The sequence below is a fragment of the Nymphalis io genome, chromosome 11, assembly GCF_905147045.1.
Source record: "Nymphalis io chromosome 11, ilAglIoxx1.1, whole genome shotgun sequence".
Lineage (NCBI taxonomy): Eukaryota > Metazoa > Arthropoda > Insecta > Lepidoptera > Nymphalidae > Nymphalis > Nymphalis io.
Genome location: NC_065898.1, coordinates 5,921,209 through 5,945,744, shown reverse-complemented (window position 1 = coordinate 5,945,744; position 24,536 = coordinate 5,921,209). Strand labels below are relative to the sequence as shown.

Sequence of the window (24,536 nt, the reverse complement as noted above, 5' to 3'; positions counted from 1 at the left end):
CGCTACCCGGTTCGACACACTACTGATTTCCACAATGCTGCTAATGAGATCCTTTTTGACTAGAAAACCGACACCACCCTGGGAGAGGTTATCACCTTCGCGGAAGTAGAGTAAGTTACCGGACTCTAGAGTTATCGTGTCCTCCCCCTGTCTTCGGACTTCAGATAACCCCAGTATATGCCAGTTTATATGACTTAACTCTACTTCTAATTCGGCGAGGTGATGGTCCAGCCTCATCGAGCGTCCATTATACGTTGCCATTTTCAGTCGTTTTATACGGCAGCCTGCCGTGAACCGGTGATTCTTAGCACCCCCTGCCCTGCCGATACCGCGACCGCTACCTTGGTCGGGCCTAGCGGGCTTGCCGGTAACTGGGGGCCTTTTTTTGGGCGCATCTGCCATTAAGGGAGGGGTTTGCCCATACTCGCCGCGCTGGGCAGGCGTGTTGGCGAGCGCAGTAGGGGGTAAGATGTTTATGGGAGGGGGGACGCTGCTGCCCATCCCCCCTTTTCCCCGTCCCTCAGTCGCCTCTTACGACACCCACGGGATGAGATTGGGGGAGTACTATTCTAAGCCGGTACTCCACGGCATTGAAATTAAAATAAATAAATAAATTATGACTTGGTGGCTCTTGTAATATTGAGCTAATTAGACTATAAATATACTTAAATAAATGTGTGTAAATAATTTAATTTTTTTTTTCAGACTTTTACCGTCCACTGCTGGACGAAAGCCTCCCCCATAGGACGCCAACCATCCCGATCTTGGGCAGTCCGCATCCATCCCGAACCTGCCACCTTTTTTAAATCGTCAATGTAAGTTTTTTATCGTCCACTCATAATATAACAGTTGTATATTAAATTTGGTCAATTTTTTTTCATTTTATTTGACCAAATTAATTTTTTTTTTATAGAATAGGAAGGCGGACGAGCATATGGACCACCTGATGGTATGTGGTCACCAAACGCCCTTAGACATTGGCATTGTAAGAAATGTTAACCATCGCTTACATCACCAATGCGCCACCAACCTTGGGAACTAAGATGTTATGTCCCTTGTGCCTGTAATTACACTGGCTCACTCACCCTTCAAACCGGAACGCAACAATACCAAGTACTGCTGTTTTGCAGTAGAATATCTGATGAGTGGGTGGTACCTACCCAGACGAGCTTGCACAAAGCTCTAACACCAGTAAAATATAAAATATACAAATATACTATTACGAGTGGACGATAATAACCTACAGAAATAAAATAAAATTCTGAACTTCTAAAAGCGACGTGTTGTCCTTTTTTTTAATAAAGGAATACTTAATCTAATTTGCTATCCCAGACAATATATATCATAGACAATGTAAATATTTTATTTACACAATAATATTACAAAAATGCAATGTAAATGTACTCAAGCGTATTCAAGTGAAAGCGACGTTCGGAAACAAAACAAATATATTGTAAGAAACTGTTAATACCATAAAAGAAAGGGCGAAGCACCCTGTTGATATTCAATTTTCCCTTTTATCCCCTCAAACACAAAGAAATATAAACATAATGAGGAAATGAAGATAAGACCACCAGTTGTGGTGCAAAATTGACAAAATATTTTGAAGATTGTTTATTTGTTGTCACTCGAGTTTATCTCATTTCTTAACTTGTCCTTAAGAAGGATTAACAGTACTTTCCCTTTATGTGACGTCTCTGTTCCCTGATACTCAATAAAAACTCAGTGAGAGTACGGTTCGTCGAAGTTGGCTCATAACTATTGTATTTGTATTGCATTTAAAAAAAATTAGATCGATATTTTAGTTGTTTATTTATTCATAAGATTTCATTATCTTGGTAGAGTTTTAAATTAAGTCCGTTAATTATGTTATATGTTACATATATAATTTAATACAAAAACATTATAAACGAATTTTAATTTTATTAAATATATTTTATTTATCTTACACATTCTGACATCGGTTTCTCTAAGTGATGCGTTATAATCCTTTACAACGTCAAAATGGCCCTAAAAGTAGATAAAAAATGTCTTACGTCATAACAAAAAAATATTATAATTTGTGCTTCATTTTGTAACGCTGCAATTTCGACCTTGAAATTATATACACATTGCCTCAATTTGAAAACTTAAACAGAAATCCAATCTAAAAAAGGCTAGAATATTGATAAAAGAACAACCCATCAAAAAAACAATGCAAACGAGAATCTCGTTATTCCAAACGTAGCATGGAAAAAGTGCAGGGTTCAATGCGAGCTCATGTCCAACTGGAATAATTAATACACGCTCATCGGTAAAGTGTCGGGCGAAACGGGCGTCGAAAACAAATACATGAATATTAAACGGAGCATAACTCTCAGTCAGTCTTATACACTGTCATTTGCATTGAAACAACATATTTAACTGTGCGTTTAATTGTATTTGTAATAAACCTATTACATGTTCCAATATGAGCCGATATGGTCCAGTGGCTGGAGCACGTGAATCTGAACCGAAGATGGCGGGTACAAGCCCGGGCAAGAACGACTCTGTTTTTATGACTCATGAAATGCGTAAATACTCATTCACCGCCGAGTACGAGATGAATCGAAAGGATATCTGCATGTGTCGGATGAAAATCTGATGTATACGAGTATGTGTATCTACAAACTGGATTGGAGCAGTATGGTGGAATATTAAGAGCTAAATCTTTTACTCAAAAATTAAATATCGCTTAGTTCGAAAACTTTCGAATATTTCTAGATATTTAGTTTAACGAAAATGTTTACTTGCCTTGTTAAGTATGCTTATTATTTGCTTTATGTGTACCTTGAAATGTATTTGTTACTATGTCTAAATATACTAAAAGATTTTCAATTAAAATTAGTATAAGTTGCTATGTATACTGTTATAACAAAAACTATTTAATACGGATTTTGTTAAGTTTCTCTAGTATATTAAAAAAGGCGGAAAATTAATTAAAAAAATCCCAAGTAAATCTCGAGTTCTTTGATAAATTTCATTCGAGTTTATTAGTGATTTTACAAGCAAGTAGCGACATAATATCAGGCCTCGGGCGTTCATTTTTTGCGGGAGCCGAATCAACCACCTTGGCTCCAACAAATGTGTGGGCAATCCGGTAATTTATTTTTTTAGGCCAATAAATTACTCATACGTCAAAAGTTTGGACGTGCGGTGGAACGAGTGATATATTGGCGCTTGTCACAGCATCGTACCTTTTTCTACCGATTTTAATATGTTCCTCGATTAATTAATCGCCCGATGTGGTAGAAACGGTTATCCTAATGAGGCGATCTATTTTGTAAATATATAGTTTGAAATCGAAATCTGTACGTTTAAGTAGTTAATTATATTTATAACTTTTATTGTAATTATAAAAATGTTATCATTTTATTATTTTTAACGTAATTGTTAAAAAGTTAAATATGCATAATTGATTTGATTGATTACATGATATAACTGTACTGGGGTCCCATTGTACTTTTGAAGCATCGGATTTTAATAGAATATTCCAAAATTATATATCTAAATATAATTTGAGGTATCTTGACGCCTTTTAAAAAATAAGAAGTCGTTATCTAGAGGGGATGACCTTATAACGCAATTATAGGTAATGCTTAATAAGAATTATAACTGTATATGAATATGATTTTAAATATTTTGAAAAAGGTAATTTAACATAAAATTTTAAACCTGCTTTGTTTACCCATATGTAATGACCCATCGACTTTTCTTATCTCATGAGAATGATTCTTTTGAATGCATGACCTAGGTGATAATGAGGTGCACATCGATTGGTTTTGGGTATAAATATGTTGGTTCAAAGAGAAATTTCACAAACAATCATGGCGCGGTTTGTGTTTGTCGTGCTCGCGCTCCTGGTAGCGCAAACGGCTTCAGATGTTGTAGAATATAATGTCAGGCCGACGAAAATCGGTGAGTGAGCTTTTGTAATTATTTCTTATAAAATGAAAGTTTTGATAGGCAAGGGACATTACATCTTAGTTCTTGATGTTGGTGTCACATTGACGATGTCTATGCTGATTTATAGGCGATGTTAACCATTTACCATCACATGGTTCATCTGCCCGAATGCCTTCCAAATATATATAAAAACAATTGAATATTACGACGTTTTTATAGCTGACAAGACGTTCCTGCAACGGCAGATGGAACTGTCTTCTCTATTCTACCACGTCAATGAACCGATCTACGATCCAACATTGAAGACCATAGTCGAAACTTTCGAATTAGAGAAGAATGTAGAACAGTTCGAAGTAAGTATTTTTAGCGTCAGGTATATTTATAATAAAACAATCAAAGTCAAATTTAAAAATATTTTATTATTAATCTTTTAGAATGTAACGGCACTGAAGATGTTCTTGAAATTACAAAAATACAACATGCTTCTGCCCAAATCTGTTCCATTCAACATTTTAGAACAGTCTCAGAAGTTCGAGACAGTAACATTGTTCAACTTGTTGTATTCAGCTAAGGACTACAGTACCTTCTTTAAAACTGCTGTCTACTTAAGACAGCGCATCAACGAGGGACTATTTGTGTATGTGTTATCTGTAGCCATAATTCATTATCCTGAAACTCAAGGAATTGTTATCCCACCAATTTACGACATATTCCCGTGGTATTTCCACAACGGAAAAATTATGAGTATCGCTCAAAGAATTAACACACATGGAAAGAATTACGTAAGCTACTATCCTCAAACATATGTTTGGGACGATAATGTTGTCATAAGATGGAACTCTACAGTTTGGCCATACGTTGAAGGCGATCATGTCTCTATGGCCTACTACTTAAATGACTACGCTTTAAATACTCTCTATCATAACAACTACATCACTTTCCCTTACTGGTTAAGTGGTACCACTAAGCCTTTGATGAAATACAAACGTGGAGAATTCTTCTGGTACACCAGGAAGACACTCTTAACGCGTTATTACATGGAGAGGCTATCAAATGGTCTCGGTGAAATTGCGGAACTGGGCTTAGATGTTGTTCAAGGAGGATATTCTAGTGGCTTAGTATACGAAGGTGTGCCTCTCGCATCCAGACCAAACCATTTCAATATCGATCAACCTAAATTCGTTTCATATGTTGAAAGAATAACAGAACTAGAAAGCCGTATCCGTGGCGCCATCGAAGTTGGCTACTTAATTAGCGTGAGTAATATTGATAATATTTTACTACCTTTGGAAATATGTTTAATTTAAAATTCATTTTATATGAATTTATCATTTATTAATTTTTCCATCGTACTTGTAGGCTAGTGGTGAGAAGATTAATCTACGAGTACCAGAAGCTATTGATGTACTTGGAAGAGTATTAGAAGGAAACGTAGATTCTCCTAACCTAAATTACTATGGAAGTATTTATAACGCATGGAAACAATTACTTGGCAACTCTATTGAGCCTAACAAGATGTACTGGAACGGGTAAGCGTTATTAGATTTACTATTGATTTTTAGGTATATATTTTGATTATTTATAAAATAATTATTTTTATTTCTCAGACAAGTTCCTCTCACTGTGCCATCTACGTTGGAAATTTACCAAACAGCCCTCCGTGATCCAGCCTTCTATATGATTACGAAACGAATTCTTAAACTATTCACATTATGGCAATCATACCTTCCTCTGTACAAACCAGAAGAAATTTCTTTTCCCGCAGTCACCATTCAAAAGGTGGAGGTAGACAAACTTGTCACCTACTTCGAGAACACCTATCTTAATGTGACAAATGCTCTGCCCATGAACGAAGATGAAAGTAAGCTATTTAAAATAAAAATTCAACTGTTTTTGAATATTACCTTGAGCCATTTGATGGAAAAATGTATTTATTTTTAGTTAAGACCGGTGCAGATCATATTAGTGTGCTGGTTCAGCGTCCACAGTTAAATCACAAAGTTTTCAAGGTTCGTGTAAATGTCAAGAGTGATGTTGCCAAGACTGTTTTAGTGAAGTTCTTCTTAGCGCCTAAATATGATAGCAAGGGCTTTGAAATTCCTCTTCACCTTAACACTGAGAACTTCTTCAATTTGGACACATTTACATATGAATGTAAGTGTTAGTTTGGTTTTTGTTTATTAAAAAAAAAACATTTTTTTGTTGTAATGATGAAATATCCGTCGTTACAAATAACTACTTAAATAAATAAATAACTAAATAAATGTTTAAGTAAATAAATATTTTTATTTTAATATTAAATTTTAGTGCCACAAGGAGAGTCTGTCATCAAACGTGATTCTACCGAAAATATGTACATGATTGATCAATGGATGTCCGGTTACGAGGCATATAACAAAGCGTTTAAGGCTTTCAACGGAGACGGCCAATTTCTTATTGAACCAAAAAACTGGTTCCATGGTTTCCCACGTCGTCTTCAGCTTCCTAAAGGCAAGTATTTGAAATAGTTAAATATACTTCAAAAAATAGATTTACCTGTATTTGTAAGTTTAAATAAAAAAATTAAAAAAGTTGATTAATCGGTTAATTTATTATTTATTTTTTATTATTTATATAATAGGTTATATAATTAACTTAAATAAATATTTTCAGGTAGCATTGGTGGTATGCCATTCCAGTTCCTGGTATTCATCCAAGAGTACCAAGCTCCAGAAGCTTCGATCGGCAAAGGAGTAAGTCCTGAGGGTACATACGGTTACGGAGCTGGCGCCAACCGTATGTCTGCGTATCCTATTTATTACCCATTAGACAGGCCATTGTACGACTGGCAGATTAAGCCACTTACCAATTTTTACATTCAAGAAGTTCAAATCTTCCACAAGCCGGTACCTGAAGTATTTGTACCCAATACTGTGTACGTTTAAAGCCGTCCGATCAAGAGTGAAATTTGAAGTGTTATATATACCAAAGGGATTATTACTTATGTATTTTATGCATCAAATGTCTTCGTATATGTGTATTTATTATTTAATTAATATTTAATAGTATATTATTATTTACTTTATATGATAAATGTATCTATTGTATTCGATACCAAAGACTATACAAGACATTGTTTTCGTACTGTTAACGGCTTTTTATTGTTATGTTTTTCTTTTTTCAATAGCTTAACAGTTTAGTTTAATATACAAGACTTCATTATCACTTCAATCAGCTCCATAGATCTCACAGTTTCAAAGGTCTTTAGTATGTATGTACTATAGGTATATATTCATATGTATGTTATGTATATATTCAAGATATATATATTTTTATAGATATATTTTAATTTTATGTATTTCTTGTTGAAAAATAAATAATTTATAATTTAATTAATTTCTTTTTATATTCCTAACCAAACAATCTTAACATTAAAACGTACCGTTTTAAGACTCAGATCAAGTAGAATAATTAATTATTTCTCTTAATAATAACTTAAGAGCTAAATGCGACGAACATCTCGCAGATAGTCGGTTTGGTTTTCGAATAGGAGCGGGCATGACAGAGGCTCTTTTTGCAATGCAGGTTCTCGTACAAAAATGCAGAGACATGCAACAAGACAGAGACGTACAAAAATGCAATATTACATGATATCGGCTTAGATGACAAAGATGTACGTATTATCCAGAATCTGTATCTCTGTAATCTGGATCCAGAAGGCTACTGTACGAGTTGACAATGAGGAGACTGATGAGGTAGAAATAAAGAGAGGAGTCCGGCAGGGCTGTATATTATCACCCACGCTATTTAATTTGTACTCGGAACAAATAATAGCAGAAGCAATTGAAGGCCAAGAATGTGGAGTCAAAATAAATGGCCGGTATATTAACAACATCAGATACGCTGATGATACAGTCCTAATAGCATCATCTCCTGAAGAGTTGCAATTAATTATGAGCCGTGTTAATGAGTGCAGTGAAAACGCTGGTCTGAGGATGAACCTATCAAAAACGAAAATCATGGTGTTTTCTAAACATAGCTTCGATGACATTGCTATCATTGTAGCAGACCAAAAAATTGAGAGGGTGCGCAAGTACAAATATCTGGGGACATGGCTTAATGACACCTGGAGCTGTGAACAGGAGGTAAAGACTCGCATCGAAATAGCTCGAAGTACCTTCTGCACGTTGAAAAAAGTACTCCGTAATCGCAGACTTAAGATCCCTGTGCGCATACGTCCTACATTGTTACATCTGGCCTATACTTCTTTACGGTTGCGAGGCGTGGACAATTAAAGAAGACCTCAAAAAACGTATAGAAGCTTTCGAGATGTGGGCTTATAGACGTATGTTGGCCATTAGTTGGACTCAAAAGGTCTCGAACGTGGAAGTTCTGCGACGCGTCAACCAAAAACGGCAACTTTTGGAGACTGTCAAGAAGAGAAAAGTTGCATATCTCGGACACGTGCTTAGGCATGAAAGATATGAACTTTTGCAACTGATTATGATGGGAAAAGTTACCGGAAGGAGAGCTGTTGGGCGCAGAAAAAAGTCTTGGCTGTGCAACATCCGTGAATGGACGGGAATCGCGAGTGCTGCCGAACTCTTTCGCCTCGCGAAGAACAAGAAGGAGTATTTAAAGCTGACTGCCAACCTTCGCTAGTCGGAGTGGCACTCGAAGAAGAAGAATGATAACTTAATATAGTTTAATATACATATTTTTTAAATATCTCAAACGCGTCTCCTTTTCTACTTTGAAGAGAACTTTTACGCAACAACACATGTACAACGTTTAAATACAACATAGTATACGAAAAAAAATATTATTAAATGATATAAGATTTAACAAAACTTTTCACATGAACCACCTTATAATATATACTTATAATATTCTACCGCCAGAAGGATGGGCTCGACTGTCAAAATAAAAATTGATCTTGGAGGAAGAAAAAACAACTTCTAATATAATTCCTAATTCAAGGTTCATTTCGAAAACCAAATATTCATTTGAGTTAATAAAAGGAGATGTAAATTGATGATTAAATACCACTTTTAGAAATCCTTTATAGACTACCATCTTTGCATGCTTAGAATTAACATAATTTGATATATGATTTTAATGTAATTAATCCTAATAGGATCACGATACTGATATACAGCAACAGTGCAGTGCAGTCAGCCATCTGAATGCACTCCAGCTTTTTCTTCAAGCATTCATTCAAACGTAACGCATAAAATCTTAAGGTCTTAAAAACCTTTGTATGTGAATATGCTATAACAAAATATAACAGTTATAGTAATATAAACTATATTAGCATTAGCGTTTTTACTTAGACAAACTTTATGTTTTGCTATTATGCCATATTTAGCCTTAAAATCTTTTTAATTATGCAATTTATGCTTTGAACCTATCATAACAGTTTTGTAACACAAGTTAATCGGCTTAGCAGATTAAGCGCAAATCCTTAAAAAAATAACCCTTTATAATATTGTTACGCTTAAGTAAATATTAACGAATTAGAACGATTATAAGAAATTTAAAAAGATCTAAGATTAAAAATTATAACGTTCTATAAATAGGTTTCTATTCGTTTATGTTAGGACCAATTTGTTTATTATTTTTTAAATACTTGTTGAGCATTTATCGTCTTGATTTATGAATATTATTTTTGTAAATATAAAATTTCGTTTGATAAAAATTGTCGTATGAAGTTTCTGTGTAATTTTCAAATGTTTTTTTTTAAATATTTTATTATATCTTGTATTTTTTGGAAAAAAACCAAATTATGAACATTAATATTAGATATAAAGATATCAACAGTATTTTAAGTTGAAACTTTATTATTTGGTAAGTGGTTAACAGTTAGTGGTACATATTATTTCTTAATTGAAGAGCCAAGGTAATTGTAGACAGGAGGCATTTAATATACATTTAAACCTTACTCTTAAATGTTTTTGCATATACCCTTAAGTTAAGTTTCATCATCATCATCACCCTTTTCGCGTCCACTGCTGGACATAGGTCTCTTCAATGGCACGCCACTGAGCCACTTAAGTTAAGTTTCACTATGTATCTAACTACACAGGATACCTTCGAAGTCATGATTTAACTAATTATATTAAATATATTATATTCGTAATACTATTAAGCATTTATAATTTTCAAAGCAAAGCAGAACATGCTTGATGTATCCTTAGATATTTTTGTATATATATATATGTGCTGCCATCTGTTAGTAGTTCTGTTAAACATTAAGACAGTCTTCAGCGACAATTAAACAAACAAAACAGCGACATCTATGTCGTTTTATAGGTACTTTTATAGAAAGTTAGGCAACAATTAACTGGAAGTAGAAGCTTCCAGTGATACGTACGTAAACATGACTTAATGTCGCTGGTGTTTATTGGTCAATTGATAATTTTATTAATATTTTAAGGGATTTAATACTAAGATTTACAAACTAAGTGATACTTATTTAGGCGATTAAAGCCTTCATATTTTAAGAGAACTTTCATACATTTTGAACTTCTTGTGCCAAGGATCAATATTTCTCATTGAATGAAATAATCGAAATACCTAAAATATTATCTCGTATTAGAGAAAAAAACCTTATGCTTTATGATTATTCCAAGAACTAACATAATATCCTTGTTTAGTTTTTTATTTGACCACGACGTGGCGCGATAACGAGGAAATGACGCACTACGTTAGAAGATACATACTCAAAGCAGCTACGAGTAAAATGATTGGTGTTAAATAAATTTTATATTTATAGCTTAGTAATAATTAATTTAGGTATTTGGATTTTAAGTCTACCATTAATTTTTCAACAAAATATTGATTTTGTCACATGTTATTAGTTTTTATTGGAATATTTAAAAGTCTTCGTCGTTTTTCAACACAAAAGCTAGTAGATTATATATATATCTTAGCACCCACAGATGTGGGTAGTGTACTGCCAACAATTTGAGCTAGTCAATATAACTACAGGTACTAGGGATATAACATTAGTAGTAGTACTATTTCTTACAGCGCCGATGTCTATGGGCGGTGGTGATTACTTACCACCAGGTTACCCATTAGCGAAAAAAAAAAAACAAAAAGCGTACAATAATGTAATTGGTATTGAAAGATCATTTAAATAAACGAGAAAATATAGATAAAAAATTGATCTACATTAATAGGGCCGAGTACATTAAAAAGCCGAGTTGGCCCTGTGGTAAGAACGCGTGAATCTTAACCGATGATCGTGGGTTCAAACCCGGGCAAGCACCACTGAATTTTCATGTGCTTAATTTGTGATTATAATTCATCTCGTGCTTTACGGTGAAGGAAAACATCGTGAGGAAACCTGCATGTGTCTAATTTCACTGAAATTCTGCCACATTTGAATTCTACCAACCCGCATTGGAGCAGCGTGGTGGAATAAGCTCCAAACCTTCTCCTCAAAAAGAGGAGGAGGCTTTTAGCCCAGCAGTGGGACATTCACAGGCTGTTACGGTTACGGTAATAGGGCCGGGCCGTAAGAGATCTCTTTCCGTTTACATTAGTCTATGACGTAACTCGGTGATAAGTGTTTCATATTACAACAACAGCATAAAATACGCATATTTTCAAAATGGCTTCCCAGGTTGCCATATCTACCCTGCAAAAACGACCACCTGTAAACATCATCGGGCGTAGGCGTTCATATTATTATTTTCGATGATAGATCATTTTATAGTTTTCTTAATGGTATGTCGGAAAAAAGTGTTTGAACGACATGTACTTATATTTTTTTAGCAGACGTAGCTTAGTTGGGGATTTTTGATATTTCAGCTATTGTTTGTTTATATAAAATATCTTATTATTAAATGAACAATTCTTTTATATATTTTTAAATACTTACACAATTAACTGACATTGATATTACACAATTTGTTTTTTGTTTATTTATATATAGAGGTTTTAAAGCTATGTAAATTTTTGGAACTCCGAGCTCTTTTACGGTTGTCTTAAGGACCTAAAAATATTAACGTACAGTTGCATCTATGTATATTGAGTACAATACCACCTATGAATTAATAATAATAATGTTTATTTCCATAGAAACTGTGACTAATAAATTTGCAAGTTCCAGACTCCAGTCTATGATAAAATCCCGAGACATTTTACATTGCGAATTATTAAATTTGTGTTAAAATCATTAAAAGACTTATATTATTCTATACAAATTATGTAAATGATAAAAGCTATAGATTTCATAGATATGCGAAAACATAAATTATTTTTTAATGTTATTTTGCTGTTTCCATGTTGGTTTATTATTTAATTTAATACTGATAAATGGCTCAAAAGTTTTTGCTTATTGTATGAATAAAGTATACTATTGTATAGGTATTGATATAATTGTGATTTAAATTCAGCAGTGCTATTCTGCAAGAACTTACTTCATTATTCATCCGTGAAATGTTGTCCATCCCATTTAGCGTGATATACTGTTTTGATGCGTGTTTTGTTGAAATGCTATAATTATTATGGTCAATTTTGCAAATCACTTTCTGACATATAACGACCGACTTCTGCGTTGAGTCTCGAGTTTGTTCTTATAGAATAGTCCTACAGTTACATATATTAAGTTTTATTCAATATATAGACAATAATAACAGGTTATTATATAGTCCTGTAACATTATGTAATTTGACTGAATAAGCCGAAGTTGGTGCCCGCCACCTTCAGAAGGTGGCGGGCACCAACTGGATGCGGAAGGCGGAGGACAGGGAGCTTTGGCGCACCTTGGGAGAGGCCTATGTTGAGCAGTGGACAACGATTGGCTGTTGATTGAGCCGAAGTTGGATTTCAGTCGAAAAAAAGCACTTTATGCTTTTTGTATGTTTTGACATGTAAAGACAATGTAAAGTTTAATATTCAGAAACAGTCAGAAAAGATGCGTCGGGTAGTTTCGAAAAATAATATAAAGTAGTTAGCTGAAAATGAATTGCTTAAATAAAATACTAATAATTATATATATATTTTTCATTACATATTATTATAGTTTGTGTTCCTTAGCCTAGTGCTTGCAACACATGAATTTTAACAAAGATTGCGGGTCAAGCCCAAGCAAGCATCTCCGAATTTTCACGGGCTTCATGTTTGTTATTTATATTATTTATTTATTCATTCCGTGCTTGGAACTGCCCACAACTCCCTTTTTTGATTTTGGCTCCAAGCTCACACAACAATATAGAGACGACATTAGCAATGGGATATTTACAGACTGTTCTTTTCTAACTTTACTTAAGTTTTGATTTTATTTAATAAATATTTTACATTTTTAAAATAAAACCTAACTTTTTGTCGTAATGTTATTTGCATAAACTGCAGAATTAATAAAATTTCTGCGATAAAATGAAGATAAATGAATGTCACTTTTGATATTAAAAATATCCTTGAACTTAGGATCGGATATGGATATGTAAATAAATATTTAATTATAATTTAACGCAATGAAGAGAAAAAACTTTAAAGAGTTCTCATAAAGAGATAACGTGGGTTAACAATGTGCATTTTATAAAGATCAAATAGGTAGAAACGTGTGACTTAATCTTTCAACACTAAGGTTAAATCCTGACTTTTTTCAATATAATTTGTTATTGTATTCCAATAAGACTTATATATTATTAAAATTTTTATTATGGCACGAATTTTTCACACGTTGATTTGATGAAATGAAAACAACCCTTTTCAATAGCATAAATCAAGGTTACTGCAGACTATATATTATTACTGTTATATACATGGATGCATATTTTAATGTTTTATGTATTCTAAAAAAATAGTCGTGCTATGTTTTTTATAGCAAGGAGCTTAATAAGTTATATTTAAAGAATTTTGTACAATTACTTAAAATTGTTTACATTTGAATCGGTCGTTACTCAATTTAAATATTTAATATATTTAATTTACAAACATCCATTTAAAAAATAATAGTCATATTAGCGGAGATAAGTTAAAAGTCAATTGATAAGATGTATGTGCTCGGAAGATTACCGTAAAAAATGTACCTAATATAAGCAATAATGATTGTAATTAAGTCGAAAATAAGTAATTAAAATTATCTTTATCAAATACCTATGTTATGTTTTTTGTTATGTTATTTTCGTTTGTAAATATACTAATCAGTCTACGACTGTCAGAGGATGATAAGAGATGATTGTTTTTTTATTTGTCTAAGACAAAGGGTGTTAATACAAATTGGCCATCTGATGGTATGTGGTCACCTTCACCCTTAGACACAGTCAATTTTTCGTTGACCTATCTTGGAATATATGTTATAAAATGTATGCTTATGATTACATTATTAAATATAGTGTTATAAAACTATTTAAAATTAGAACACAGCAATACAAAATATTGATAATCAGTGGTAGAATAAATGATGCGGCCCTACCATAATGAAATGGTAACTTATCACACACACCATCTATTGAGTATTATGTTTGTTTGTGTTATTTTCATTTGAGTTATATTAATCGTTGCTTCGCCTTTATGTAATTCGGATTAGGCTAAAGTTTGACTGATAAATTTAATTGCCGAAAACTAAGTCCGTCTTTTATACCAATCGCAATAAATTAGTTAATAAAGTATTATAAATATATAAAATAATATAATATTTTCTTTCATTATATAGAATAATCAACAAAATGCAAAAAAAGTCAACTATCTCTTACAACAATGCTCTACCAGCATAGGAATTAAGTTTTGATGTTTTGTAGTGACACTTGATCCATCTTCATTTGAAATACAATAGAAGTAGAAAGCAAATGCCTAATAAAAAAAAAGATATAACATTAAACTTTCATTGTGTTTCGATAATTTTCGATCCGAGTTACATAAAAAATACAATCTTCTCTTTTTAGCTATTCCATATACATATTTTTTTTAAATCTTATTTAAAAAAATATGTATATGGAATATTTCTTTCTTTAAAAAACAATTTTTAAAAGATGTTAATACTTTTAGAGATTGAAAATTAATTCATAGAACAAAGATTACATCAACTTTATTTTATTTAAGCTTTTATTGGTAATAAAAGCTTTTGTTTTGTTGGTCTAATTTCACTGAAATTCTGACACATGTGTATTCTATTAATCCGCATTGGTGCAACGTGGCAAATAAGCTCCTAAAAAGGAAAGGAAACCTTAGCCCAGCAGTAAGACATTCAGAGGCTGAAGACGTTAGTTAGTTTATGTCAATTTTTGAAAGTTGAATTAGAAGTACTTGTTGAACAAGTTGAGTTGAAATTATGCATGTTACTTCAGATTTGATGACATTGCATTTTCATGGTATCATGACCTGATTCTACACTCAGAGTCGGCTCAGGTCAGCAGTATAGACCAGAACTTATGTCTTGAAAAATGGTTTATATTATTAATATATTTTTTTAACTTGTAGAAGTTATAGTTTAAACATAAAAGTATACCACTTTAATGCTTGTATAAACTTTAATCCTTGTATTGTTACCATTTATAACTATTATTGTTTCTGTAAAAGGATAATGCTATCTGTAACATAATGAAACTTTGTTTAAGAAATGTTTATTGTATTAAAAGGTTGAACAAACTACTGTTGTTGATATACGAGTACAATTAATATAATGGTGAATGAAATTATTCAATAAGAGTCTACATCACTGTTTCCCAAACTTTTTTAGGCCATGCAGCACCACCTTAACATTTCTAAAAAACTTTTATGCCCCTATACAAAATTTTTAACCTTTAAAAATTGTTTTGTTCCCTTAAGAAATATAAATGATAAATTATAGGAAGAAATCACTATGAAATTGTGGTGAATCCGCGACGAAGTTTACTTGATGACAAATTACCCAGTTGTATATTTTTATAACGTCAAACGAAATCATACCTAATAATTATTTACAGCATTTTTTAAAGAATTTGCTTTTTTTGATAAATTTGTCACCGATATCTAGCATTGCATTGAAATAACCCAAAGCGAAAGGATTAAAGTCGTGTCGAGTCCATTTTTAAATTGCCCCCCTTAACTACCTAATTGCTCCCCTGTGGGGCGTGGACCCCACGTTGGGAAACACTGGTCTACATGGTTCAGTTGTTAGAAACTGTATGTTACCAAAAATCGCCGATGTTACATGATGTATGTTACCAAAATCGGATTTAAATCCGAGTAATTGCGGTTTCAATGTTTTAGTTTTAATAAAAAAAACAAATGGTATTTTTTTAAATCAATATTCTGTAAAATAAAATTTTAAATGTTATGTTTAATATTGTAATGATTTAAAAAAACATATTCGTTAATATAATATTAAGTGTATAGGTGAGTATGATATCTCGATAAAGTGAAATATTATTTGTCTTCCAAAACGTATGAGGTCAAGAAGAGGCATATACGATAAAGAGAAATCGACTTATTGTTACTAAGGAATAGATACGCTCGAATAAGATAAGATGCATGAAATTAGTATAAAAACTGCAACAAGCGAGTGATGAGGCACAGTTGTCTTCCGAACTACTCAAGATGAAGACTGTCGTGGTATTAGCATGCCTGACCTTAGCGCTGGCCGAAGCCAGCATGATCCCTCCAAAATTCGTCTACAAAACCAAGCCTGGTAAGTTTTTTTAAATATTATTATCGTATTTAAAAATGTGTTTCTCCAGTTAATATGTATATATAGTCAAACAATTAAAAAAATACAATATGTATTTACCACAACACAATTTCAGTCGAGGCTGATTTTGTTACGAAGCAAGAGAAGATTCTGAAGCTGTTCGTTCATCCTGAGCAAGTTGACACTGAAGCTGAATACTACAAGATTGGAAAGGAGTGGGACATCGAAGCTCACATCGATGACTTCACTGTAAGAGTTAACTTATATGACAAAATATAATTATTGATTATGAATTTATTAAAATTGGTATTAAGTGTGTTATTTTTCTACATATTGAATTATGTTTTAGAACAAGAAAGCAGTCGAAGAGTTCTGGGGACTATGGAAGACTGGTTTCTTGCCCAAGAATGTTCCTTTCTCCATCTTCTACGAAAGGCAGAGAGAGGAAGCCGTTGCTCTTTTCCACGTCTTCTACTACGCCAAGGACTTCGAGACCTTCTACAAGACCGCTGCCTTTGCTCGTGTTTACATAAACGAGGGACAGTTCCTCTATGCTTACTACATTGCTCTGATTCACCGTGCTGACACCAAGGGAGTAGTCGTCCCAGCACCCTATGAAGTTTACCCCGAACTATTCACAAACTCGAATGTATGGTACAAAATCTTCCGTACCAAGATGCAAAATGGAATTTTCACCCCAGATTTCGGAACTGAGCACGGTGTCGTACATGAGGGAGACCGTTGGGTTGTTTACTCAAACTACTCCGACTTCCTTACTTACCCTAACGATGAATACAAAATTTCCTACTTTACTGAAGATATTGGTCTTAACGCTTACTACTATTACTTCCACTCTTACTTCCCATTCTGGATGGACGGCGATCTTTACCCAGGAATGAAGGAACGTCGTGGTGAAGTTTACTACTACTTCTATCAACAATTATTGGCCCGTTACTACTTGGAGAGACTTTCCAATGGATTAGGAGAAATCCCTGACTTCTCTTGGTGGCATCCAATCAGAACCGGCTACAGCCCCTACATCAACTACTTCACATCTTTTGTACAGAGGCCATCTTTCTACAACATTCCTTATGAAAAGAATTATGAAGAACTCCAACTTCTTGACACTTACGAAAAAACATTCATTCAGTATCTTGAACAAGGCCATTTCAAGGCTGTGAGTATTATAAGCATATCAATTTAGTTTTGATTATACTTTATGTATAGCAATTTAAAATTTCAAAATATTATTTTAATTTCAGTTCAACCAGGATGTAGACCTACGCAACAGCAAATCTGTTAACTTTGTTGGTAACTTCTGGCAAGCTAATGCTGATTGGCACGGCAAAGTTTCACGCAAAGACAACCACAACTCATACGAAGTTACAGCTCGTCGTATTCTTGGTGCTGCTCCTGAACCCGTTGACAAGTAAATATAACAAATATATATATGTATATATAGCATAGCAATAGCTGGTTAATGTCCCACTGTGCTAAGACCTTCTCTCCTTTTTTTTTTGAGAAAAAGGTTTTGAGCTTATTACACCACGCTGCTTCAATTCAGGTTAGTGGAAAACACATATGGCAGAATTTCAGTGAAATTAGACACATGCAGGTTTCCTCACGATGTTTTCCTTCACTCTCAAGCAAGAGATGAATTATAAACACAAATTAAGCACATGAAAATTTAGTGGTGCTTGCCCGGGTTTGAACCCATGATCATCGAATAAGTTTCACGCATTCTAACCACTAGGCCATCTCGATTATTGTTGAGACTATTTATATCTAAAAATTTTTTTGTTTGTAATATTCATTTTTATTATATTTATAATAATCATTTTTTTTCTTTTACTTACAGGTACACTTTCGTACCAACCGCTCTTGACTTCTATCAGACATCTCTTCGTGACCCTATCTTCTACCAAATGTACAGCAAGATTTTAAAATACTTCATTGAATACAAGAAGTTCCTTACACCATACACTCAAGATGTTTTGCACTACGTCGGTGTTAAGATCAACGATGTTAAGGTTGATAAGCTTGTTACGTTCTTCGACTACTATGACTTCGATGTAACCAACAATGTATTCTTCACTAAAGAAGAACTTAAGTCGCAGCAATACTCATCCTACGTGGTTCGTCAACCTCGTATTAACCACAAGCTTTTCACAGTTACTGTTGACGTTAAGTCTGACGTTGAAGGAGAGGCCGTATTCAAATTCTTCATGGGACCTAAGTATGATAGCAAGGGCTACCCCATTAACATTGAAGACAACTGGCAGAACTTCGTCGAGTTGGACTGGTTTGTACACAAACTCACCAAGGGACAAAACAAAGTTGAACGCCTATCTACTGACTTCTTCTACTACAAGGAAGACTCTGTACCCATGCGCGATATCTTCAAGCTACTTCCTGAAGGCAAAGTGCCAACTGACATGTCTACTGAATCTGGTGCATTCCCTAAGAGGTTGGTCCTGCCCAAGGGTACTAAGGGTGGTTTCCCGTACCAGTTCTTCGTAATTGTCTACCCATACACTCCCGCTGAAAAGAAATTTGATGCTATCAAAACATTCGAATGGGACAGCAAGCCTTTCGGTTATCCATTCGACCGTCCAGCACATGAGGTCTACTTCAAGCAGCCCAACATGTTCTTCGAAGATGTTGTAGTATACCATGAGGGAGAAGAATACACTTACAAATATAACACTCCGTACTACACAGTACACCACAATGAAGTGACCAAACACTAAGAGGAGAGAGAAATAATTCTAAACATCATGCTATTTATGTAAGTGTTATATTGTAAAACCTTACAATTACAAATAAAAAGACATCATAAATAAACTATTTTTATAATTTTATTCTATACCTTCTATAATATAATGAATGCAATTAATATATAAATTTAATTTCACTAGTTTAAATGAGGAGAAAAGTATCCATTTGTGTGTTTTGAGTTTTCTTTGTGATAAATGGTAATATTATAGAATTTATAATTATTAAAATCGGCAAAGTTTCTTACGGAAGTTTGTCTATGGAAGGGGAAACCTAAGGGAATAGAAAGAGTATCAAGATCACTGTCGTCGTTGACGGGAGTTATCAAAATAAATAATGTGAAATTGAGCCCTTGTTCTAAGCCTTTAGGTATAATCATATTTTCTGGAAATTTAAACAAACAAAACTTATTTTTTCTTGATGATTTCAGCTCAATATTGAAGTAGTCATCAAATGCATATCTCAATGTTGTTTCTGGTGACCATTTCAAAATATTTAGACCTTCTTCAAGTTCAAAAGTGAAAGAATCTAGTTCAAAAAATTTAGAAAATTCCTCAAAGCAGGTGATTTCATTGCACCTTGGCCCTAAAAATAGCTTTACTAAAGATGTTTTATTATATTTAGAGTCTACTGTAAAAGATAAACTAAACGGAGTGTGTTTAAGGCGTTTCTGTCTAGCAGTAAATGTTAAAGAGCTTCTTAAATCGTTATTATCGTTCCTGAAAATTTTGCCGAGATTAAATTGATAAAATTCAAAATATGTGGTAATTTTTGTGAAGCTGTTGTCAATTATACTAAATTCATCACTTTGATATCTAGAAAAGTCATAAGGATCTAATGTATTTGAAAATTCATCAAAATACTTCAGCATACTTTTGATCATATACCAATATATCGGATCACGTAACGATGTTTGCGGATGATGTAACACCGAGGGAGCAGGATTATATCTAAAAATAAAGTTAAAATTTTAATGAGGGATAATATATAACGAATTTATGATAAATTAATAATATTAACTAAAACAATAAAGTTACCTGTCAGTCGGAAATCCGTCGCCTCCATAACCGAACAAGGATCTTAAAGTTTTTGCTACTTGAACGCTTTCAAAATTAGCTCGGATTAGCTTTGCAAGTAGGTTGACATAATTATCTTCCGTCAGATCAATTTTTGTGCCGTTTTCCTAAAAAAATAATTTTATATTTTAATCAAAGTAACAATGCAACACGCATGTGACATGTGAAATGAATGTGTAAGTTTGGACTTACCATGAATATTACACCTCTTGTAATGCATTCTTTAATTGCAATATCAATTGATTTTATACGAGCATAGTCGTCACTCCATTCCCTACGAATATTAGATCTTGATGGAAAGGGAAGACCATTATCATAAGTTAAATACGGCATATAATCGTCATAACATTTAGTTTCATTTGAGACATTAAGATATTTGAGGTTTTCCTTTTCTAAATTATATCTTGCCATGAGTTGTTGATGGATGTAATAATATTTTTCAGCATATTTCGGATCAGTTCCTGTTAGCTCTTCACTGTTCATCCAAAACGGATATAGAAAATGAACACCGTAATAATAACTGTTCAGACCTATGTCCTCTCTGAAATAGTCTAAATTGTTCTTACATTCATTATTCCATAAATTCCAACTAGAATAATTTGTGTTAATCGATATAACATCATTTGTTCTGTGAAATTGTTGCACTTGTGCTTCTTGGGGATTAAATTTTCCATTGTTAAGTTTAAGTTTGAAAGCTTTATTAATCGTTTCACTGTTAACGAAGTAATTGGGGTTTGTAATGAAAGGAGGTTCGTGTTCTTTCAGTGCATCAACTCTAAATAATGACGTTAGGATCAAAGCATAGTCTAACATATCATTATTAATATTTGCGAAAGCCCATTCTTTTATACTATCGATTTTATCATCTTGGGAGTATTGTAAAAGGCGGAATAAAGCAATAGCGGCTTCTCTCATATTGTCATCATATATATTGAATGTCAAGCCTTTCATAGTATGACCAGCTTCAACATGTTCATTAAAAATTTTGTAATATTCACTGTCCTGAAAGAATAAGTCATCCTTTTATACTATGTTAGATGAATTTATATAAATAATTATAAACTTACCTTATTTACGAAGTCTCTTAAAAGAGTTTTTGTTTGTTTTTGAATTTTGTGAGGAGAATATCCACCTGGTATAATGTATTTAATATATGCGTCATCGGTTACTTCAAGTTCTGAAAATTTTTTTTTTGAATAGTTATTAATACAAGACGTAGGTAACAAATTATATAATACAGTAGTAGTACTAGTGTGTAAATGCCCCGCGGCTGTGCTGAGGCGTCCTTTCTTTTTGAGTAGAAGCTTTTGAGAAAATTCCACCACATTCCAATGCGAATTTATGGCTTGTGGGAGATTTTCATCTAACAATTCAAGGAAAACATCCTGATGTATGATCCTGTACATGTTTTCCTTCACCACTGAGCGCGAGACGATTTGACAATTTGTTGAGTCGTAATAATAAAATTACTATAATTGGAGAATAATTGACAAGACGACTGCTTTGGTACCCAACATTACAGAATTGATTACGGAAACTCTATTTTAATTCTATTAGACATCGCAAAATCGTGGTTGTGATTTTAGCGATATCTATGAGAAAAACACAGCGTTTGTGTAATAAAATGAAAAAAATAACATAAGCATCTTTCATTAATTGATATAAAATCACTACCAAAAAAAATGACAATAGAAAAAACAAATGTTCATTAAATTGTATAATAATTTAGTTCACTAGTTTTAGCTAAATTCAAATGTTTTTAAGCATCAAACGAAACAATATATTCGCGTGAGCGGGATAGAAAAGGATATGGTTTAAGAATGATCAAACGATTGTAATGTAACCAAATATAATTGTTTTAAAATTTACTATATTAAAAAAACGATATGTTTTGCATGCAGGTAATACACAATGTTCTAATTTAAACTATCCTGTCATCTTCGTACATTTACCTTCCTATCTGTTATTTGTAGCCTTGAGATACAGTAACAGTAGTAACTTCTAATATATATCCATAAGCAATTCAACCTGATTATTTAGTATAGTAACCGGGTCATCAAAGTAGACCGTTTGTTTCTTACCTCCTTCATGGACAAAACTGCGGAATTCATCGCTCGGGACAGTCGATGAAGTCGCAAATAAAAATAGCCAGAGTAGTATCATATTGATAGAATATTTCAGATACATAGCTGATGCACTTCTAACACAGACTAAATAATTTAAATAGAAAAGACATCTTATATGCACCTCCCTGCCACTATTTCTGTTCTCTCAATTGAAATCCTGGGGTCGGTTAAATGGCAACAATTTTCAAAGTACACTTATTGACAAATTTTACATTATAACACGTATAAGCAGTTTTTAATGTTCTCGAAAAGGAGTGATACTAATAAAGTAAATGTTTAATTACCTTGGCGGAACGCTCTGCAAATTACTTAACTTGCTTGTTCCAATTTAAGTATAGTTCGTGTTTACGTTTTAAATGACGAAGAAATGAATGTGATCATGTAGGTATTCTATGTTGGAATTTCACTTTGTTTTAATTAATTTGGCTTAATAATTATAGTATTTAAATCATAGGAAATAGTCGTATAATAAAAGTAATTTAAACTATCAAACCGATGCTAAAGGTTTCTGTAAGTAAAGTTACCAATTCTAGTTCGGTATAAAATTTTTTTCGTAAATTGTTTTTTCTTCACAACAGTACAAAAATGTATATTCTTCAGGATGCTAAATGCAATTGGACAATTTTCCAATTGGAACCATGGCACCAGTCTAATTTGGTACAAGAGGTAACTCGTTGTTAACAAGTGCTATTACACCTCTCGTGACAAACAGAATAATCTTCAATATACTTTATTATGATCGTAAACAGGTTATGTAAAAAAATAAAACAAGATGATTGTTATTGTAGCATCAATGGCTCAATAAATAATGGTTGACTAGCGTTGTGTAGGATTCATTCTGACCAATTAAACTGTTGTCGTACTAATCCAAACTTGATTATAGCACTTCACTAGATGAGAATACATATTATACATATGTGTTTTGAAATCTGGTCATCATCCTTTTTTTCGATCGTGGTAGGGCTTGATTAGGTCCATCTGAACTATCAGTTATTCTACTGCCAAACTAAGAAAGAAATACGTTTTAATGTAATTAGCAGCCTAGCTATATAAAAGCGTTACTGTCGTCCCCACTCCTAACACAAGCTGTCCACTTAATTGGAGCGGTAAATAGGAATATTAGTAATTCCTCAAAAATGGGCATTGCTAGTATTCTTTAAAAAATTTATAGACACAGGGGATATTACTTAGATCTCGTTGTTGGGAGAAGTTGTTAAGAGTTTAAATATTATATATGCGAACGTATTTTCTGTATGTCTGTTATGCTTCCATGCCTAAGCCAAGGAAGTATTTTGATAAAATTTGGCAGGCTTGAATCCCAAGATAGGTATACTTTTTTACATCATACTTTCCCTCACGTGACCCTTTCCCATATATAACTCAATAGATTAGGTAGAACAGTTTCAAATTTAGTTGCAAAATTTGAACCGCACATCACCAGACACATTTGAACCGCATATCACCAGACACATTTGAACCGCACATCATCAGACACATTTGACTCACACTGGTGAAGTAATTTATTTATAAGGTAGTTCACAGCTAGTAAAAAATTATAAATTATAATATTAAATATTTTTTTCGTAAATAAAGCCAAAATAGGAATTCAGAAATTGATAAGTGTTATTATTATTATTAAATTAAATTATTTAAGTTACACACAACCTTGTAACACTATTACTGTTAAAAAAAGTCTTTATAACTTATATTATTATATATATACATATAATACCCTTTAATCATTTGCTTACACAAATAATGAAAATAATAGTGCGCTGAACAGTACATATAATAATAATTATCATTAAATTCCTTGAGCAAATTTCAAAGGTAAGTGAACCAGTATAAACATAAACTAGCTTAACATAAACGTGTACATCAAACGTTTTGAATTCAACAATAAAAAAAAATCAAAGCATTCTAATTTCATGAATACCAACTCGTATAACGAGAAGGACGTTAGTACGAGTTACGCAAGATCGCAAGTTCAAAACGAATTAATAGGCGTACGTCTATTGAAGCTTTACAGACGCG

At 33.0% G+C, this 24,536-nt stretch overlaps 2 protein-coding genes across 3 annotated transcripts; one reads left to right on the top strand and one right to left on the bottom strand.

Annotated features, from left to right (window-relative positions):
- Window positions 1-3,845: 3,845 nt before the first annotated feature.
- Window positions 3,846-19,372, top strand: LOC126771820 (uncharacterized). The gene is made up of 13 exons (XM_050491924.1): window positions 3,846-3,936; window positions 4,144-4,277; window positions 4,359-5,180; window positions 5,284-5,453; window positions 5,532-5,813; window positions 5,891-6,078; window positions 6,232-6,418; window positions 6,581-6,824; window positions 16,408-16,525; window positions 16,641-16,774; window positions 16,875-17,702; window positions 17,788-17,954; window positions 18,384-19,372. Exons 1-13 carry the CDS (start codon window positions 3,846-3,848, stop codon window positions 19,273-19,275), a joined length of 4,257 nt encoding a protein of 1,418 aa, XP_050347881.1. The 3' UTR covers window positions 19,276-19,372.
- LOC126771839 (arylphorin subunit beta-like) lies at window positions 19,362-22,679 on the bottom strand. 2 transcript variants are annotated; one of them, XM_050491969.1, is made up of 5 exons: window positions 22,458-22,679; window positions 21,444-21,553; window positions 20,569-21,396; window positions 20,338-20,483; window positions 19,362-20,250 (listed from the first exon to the last, which is right to left on the bottom strand). In XM_050491969.1, the coding sequence occupies exons 1-5, from the start codon at window positions 22,561-22,563 to the stop codon at window positions 19,440-19,442; spliced, it is 2,001 nt and encodes a 666-aa protein (XP_050347926.1). In that variant the 5' UTR covers window positions 22,564-22,679; the 3' UTR covers window positions 19,362-19,439. The 2 variants fall into 2 exon arrangements, with proteins under 2 accessions (XP_050347926.1, XP_050347927.1); XM_050491970.1 differs by having other exon boundaries at window positions 20,569-21,378.
- Between the last annotated feature and the right edge of the window lie 1,857 nt (window positions 22,680-24,536).

Bases quoted from the DNA above. Each gene is read 5' to 3' on its own strand.
- LOC126771839 (XM_050491969.1), bottom strand. From the start codon at position 22,563: ATGTATCTGAAATATTCTATCAATATGATACTACTCTGGCTATTTTTA. The intron at 21,554-22,457 runs GTAAGAAACAAA...AAAAATTTTCAG, and splicing joins CAGTTTTGTCCATGAAGGAG to AACTTGAAGTAACCGATGAC. The intron at 20,484-20,568 runs GTAAGTCCAAAC...TTATTTTTTTAG, and splicing joins CAAGAGGTGTAATATTCATG to GAAAACGGCACAAAAATTGA.
- LOC126771820 (XM_050491924.1), top strand. From the start codon at position 3,846: ATGGCGCGGTTTGTGTTTGTCGTGCTCGCGCTCCTGGTAGCGCAAACG. The intron at 6,419-6,580 runs GTATTTGAAATA...ATTTTCAGGTAG, and splicing joins CTTCAGCTTCCTAAAGGCAA to CATTGGTGGTATGCCATTCC. The intron at 16,526-16,640 runs GTAAGTTTTTTT...ACACAATTTCAG, and splicing joins CGTCTACAAAACCAAGCCTG to TCGAGGCTGATTTTGTTACG.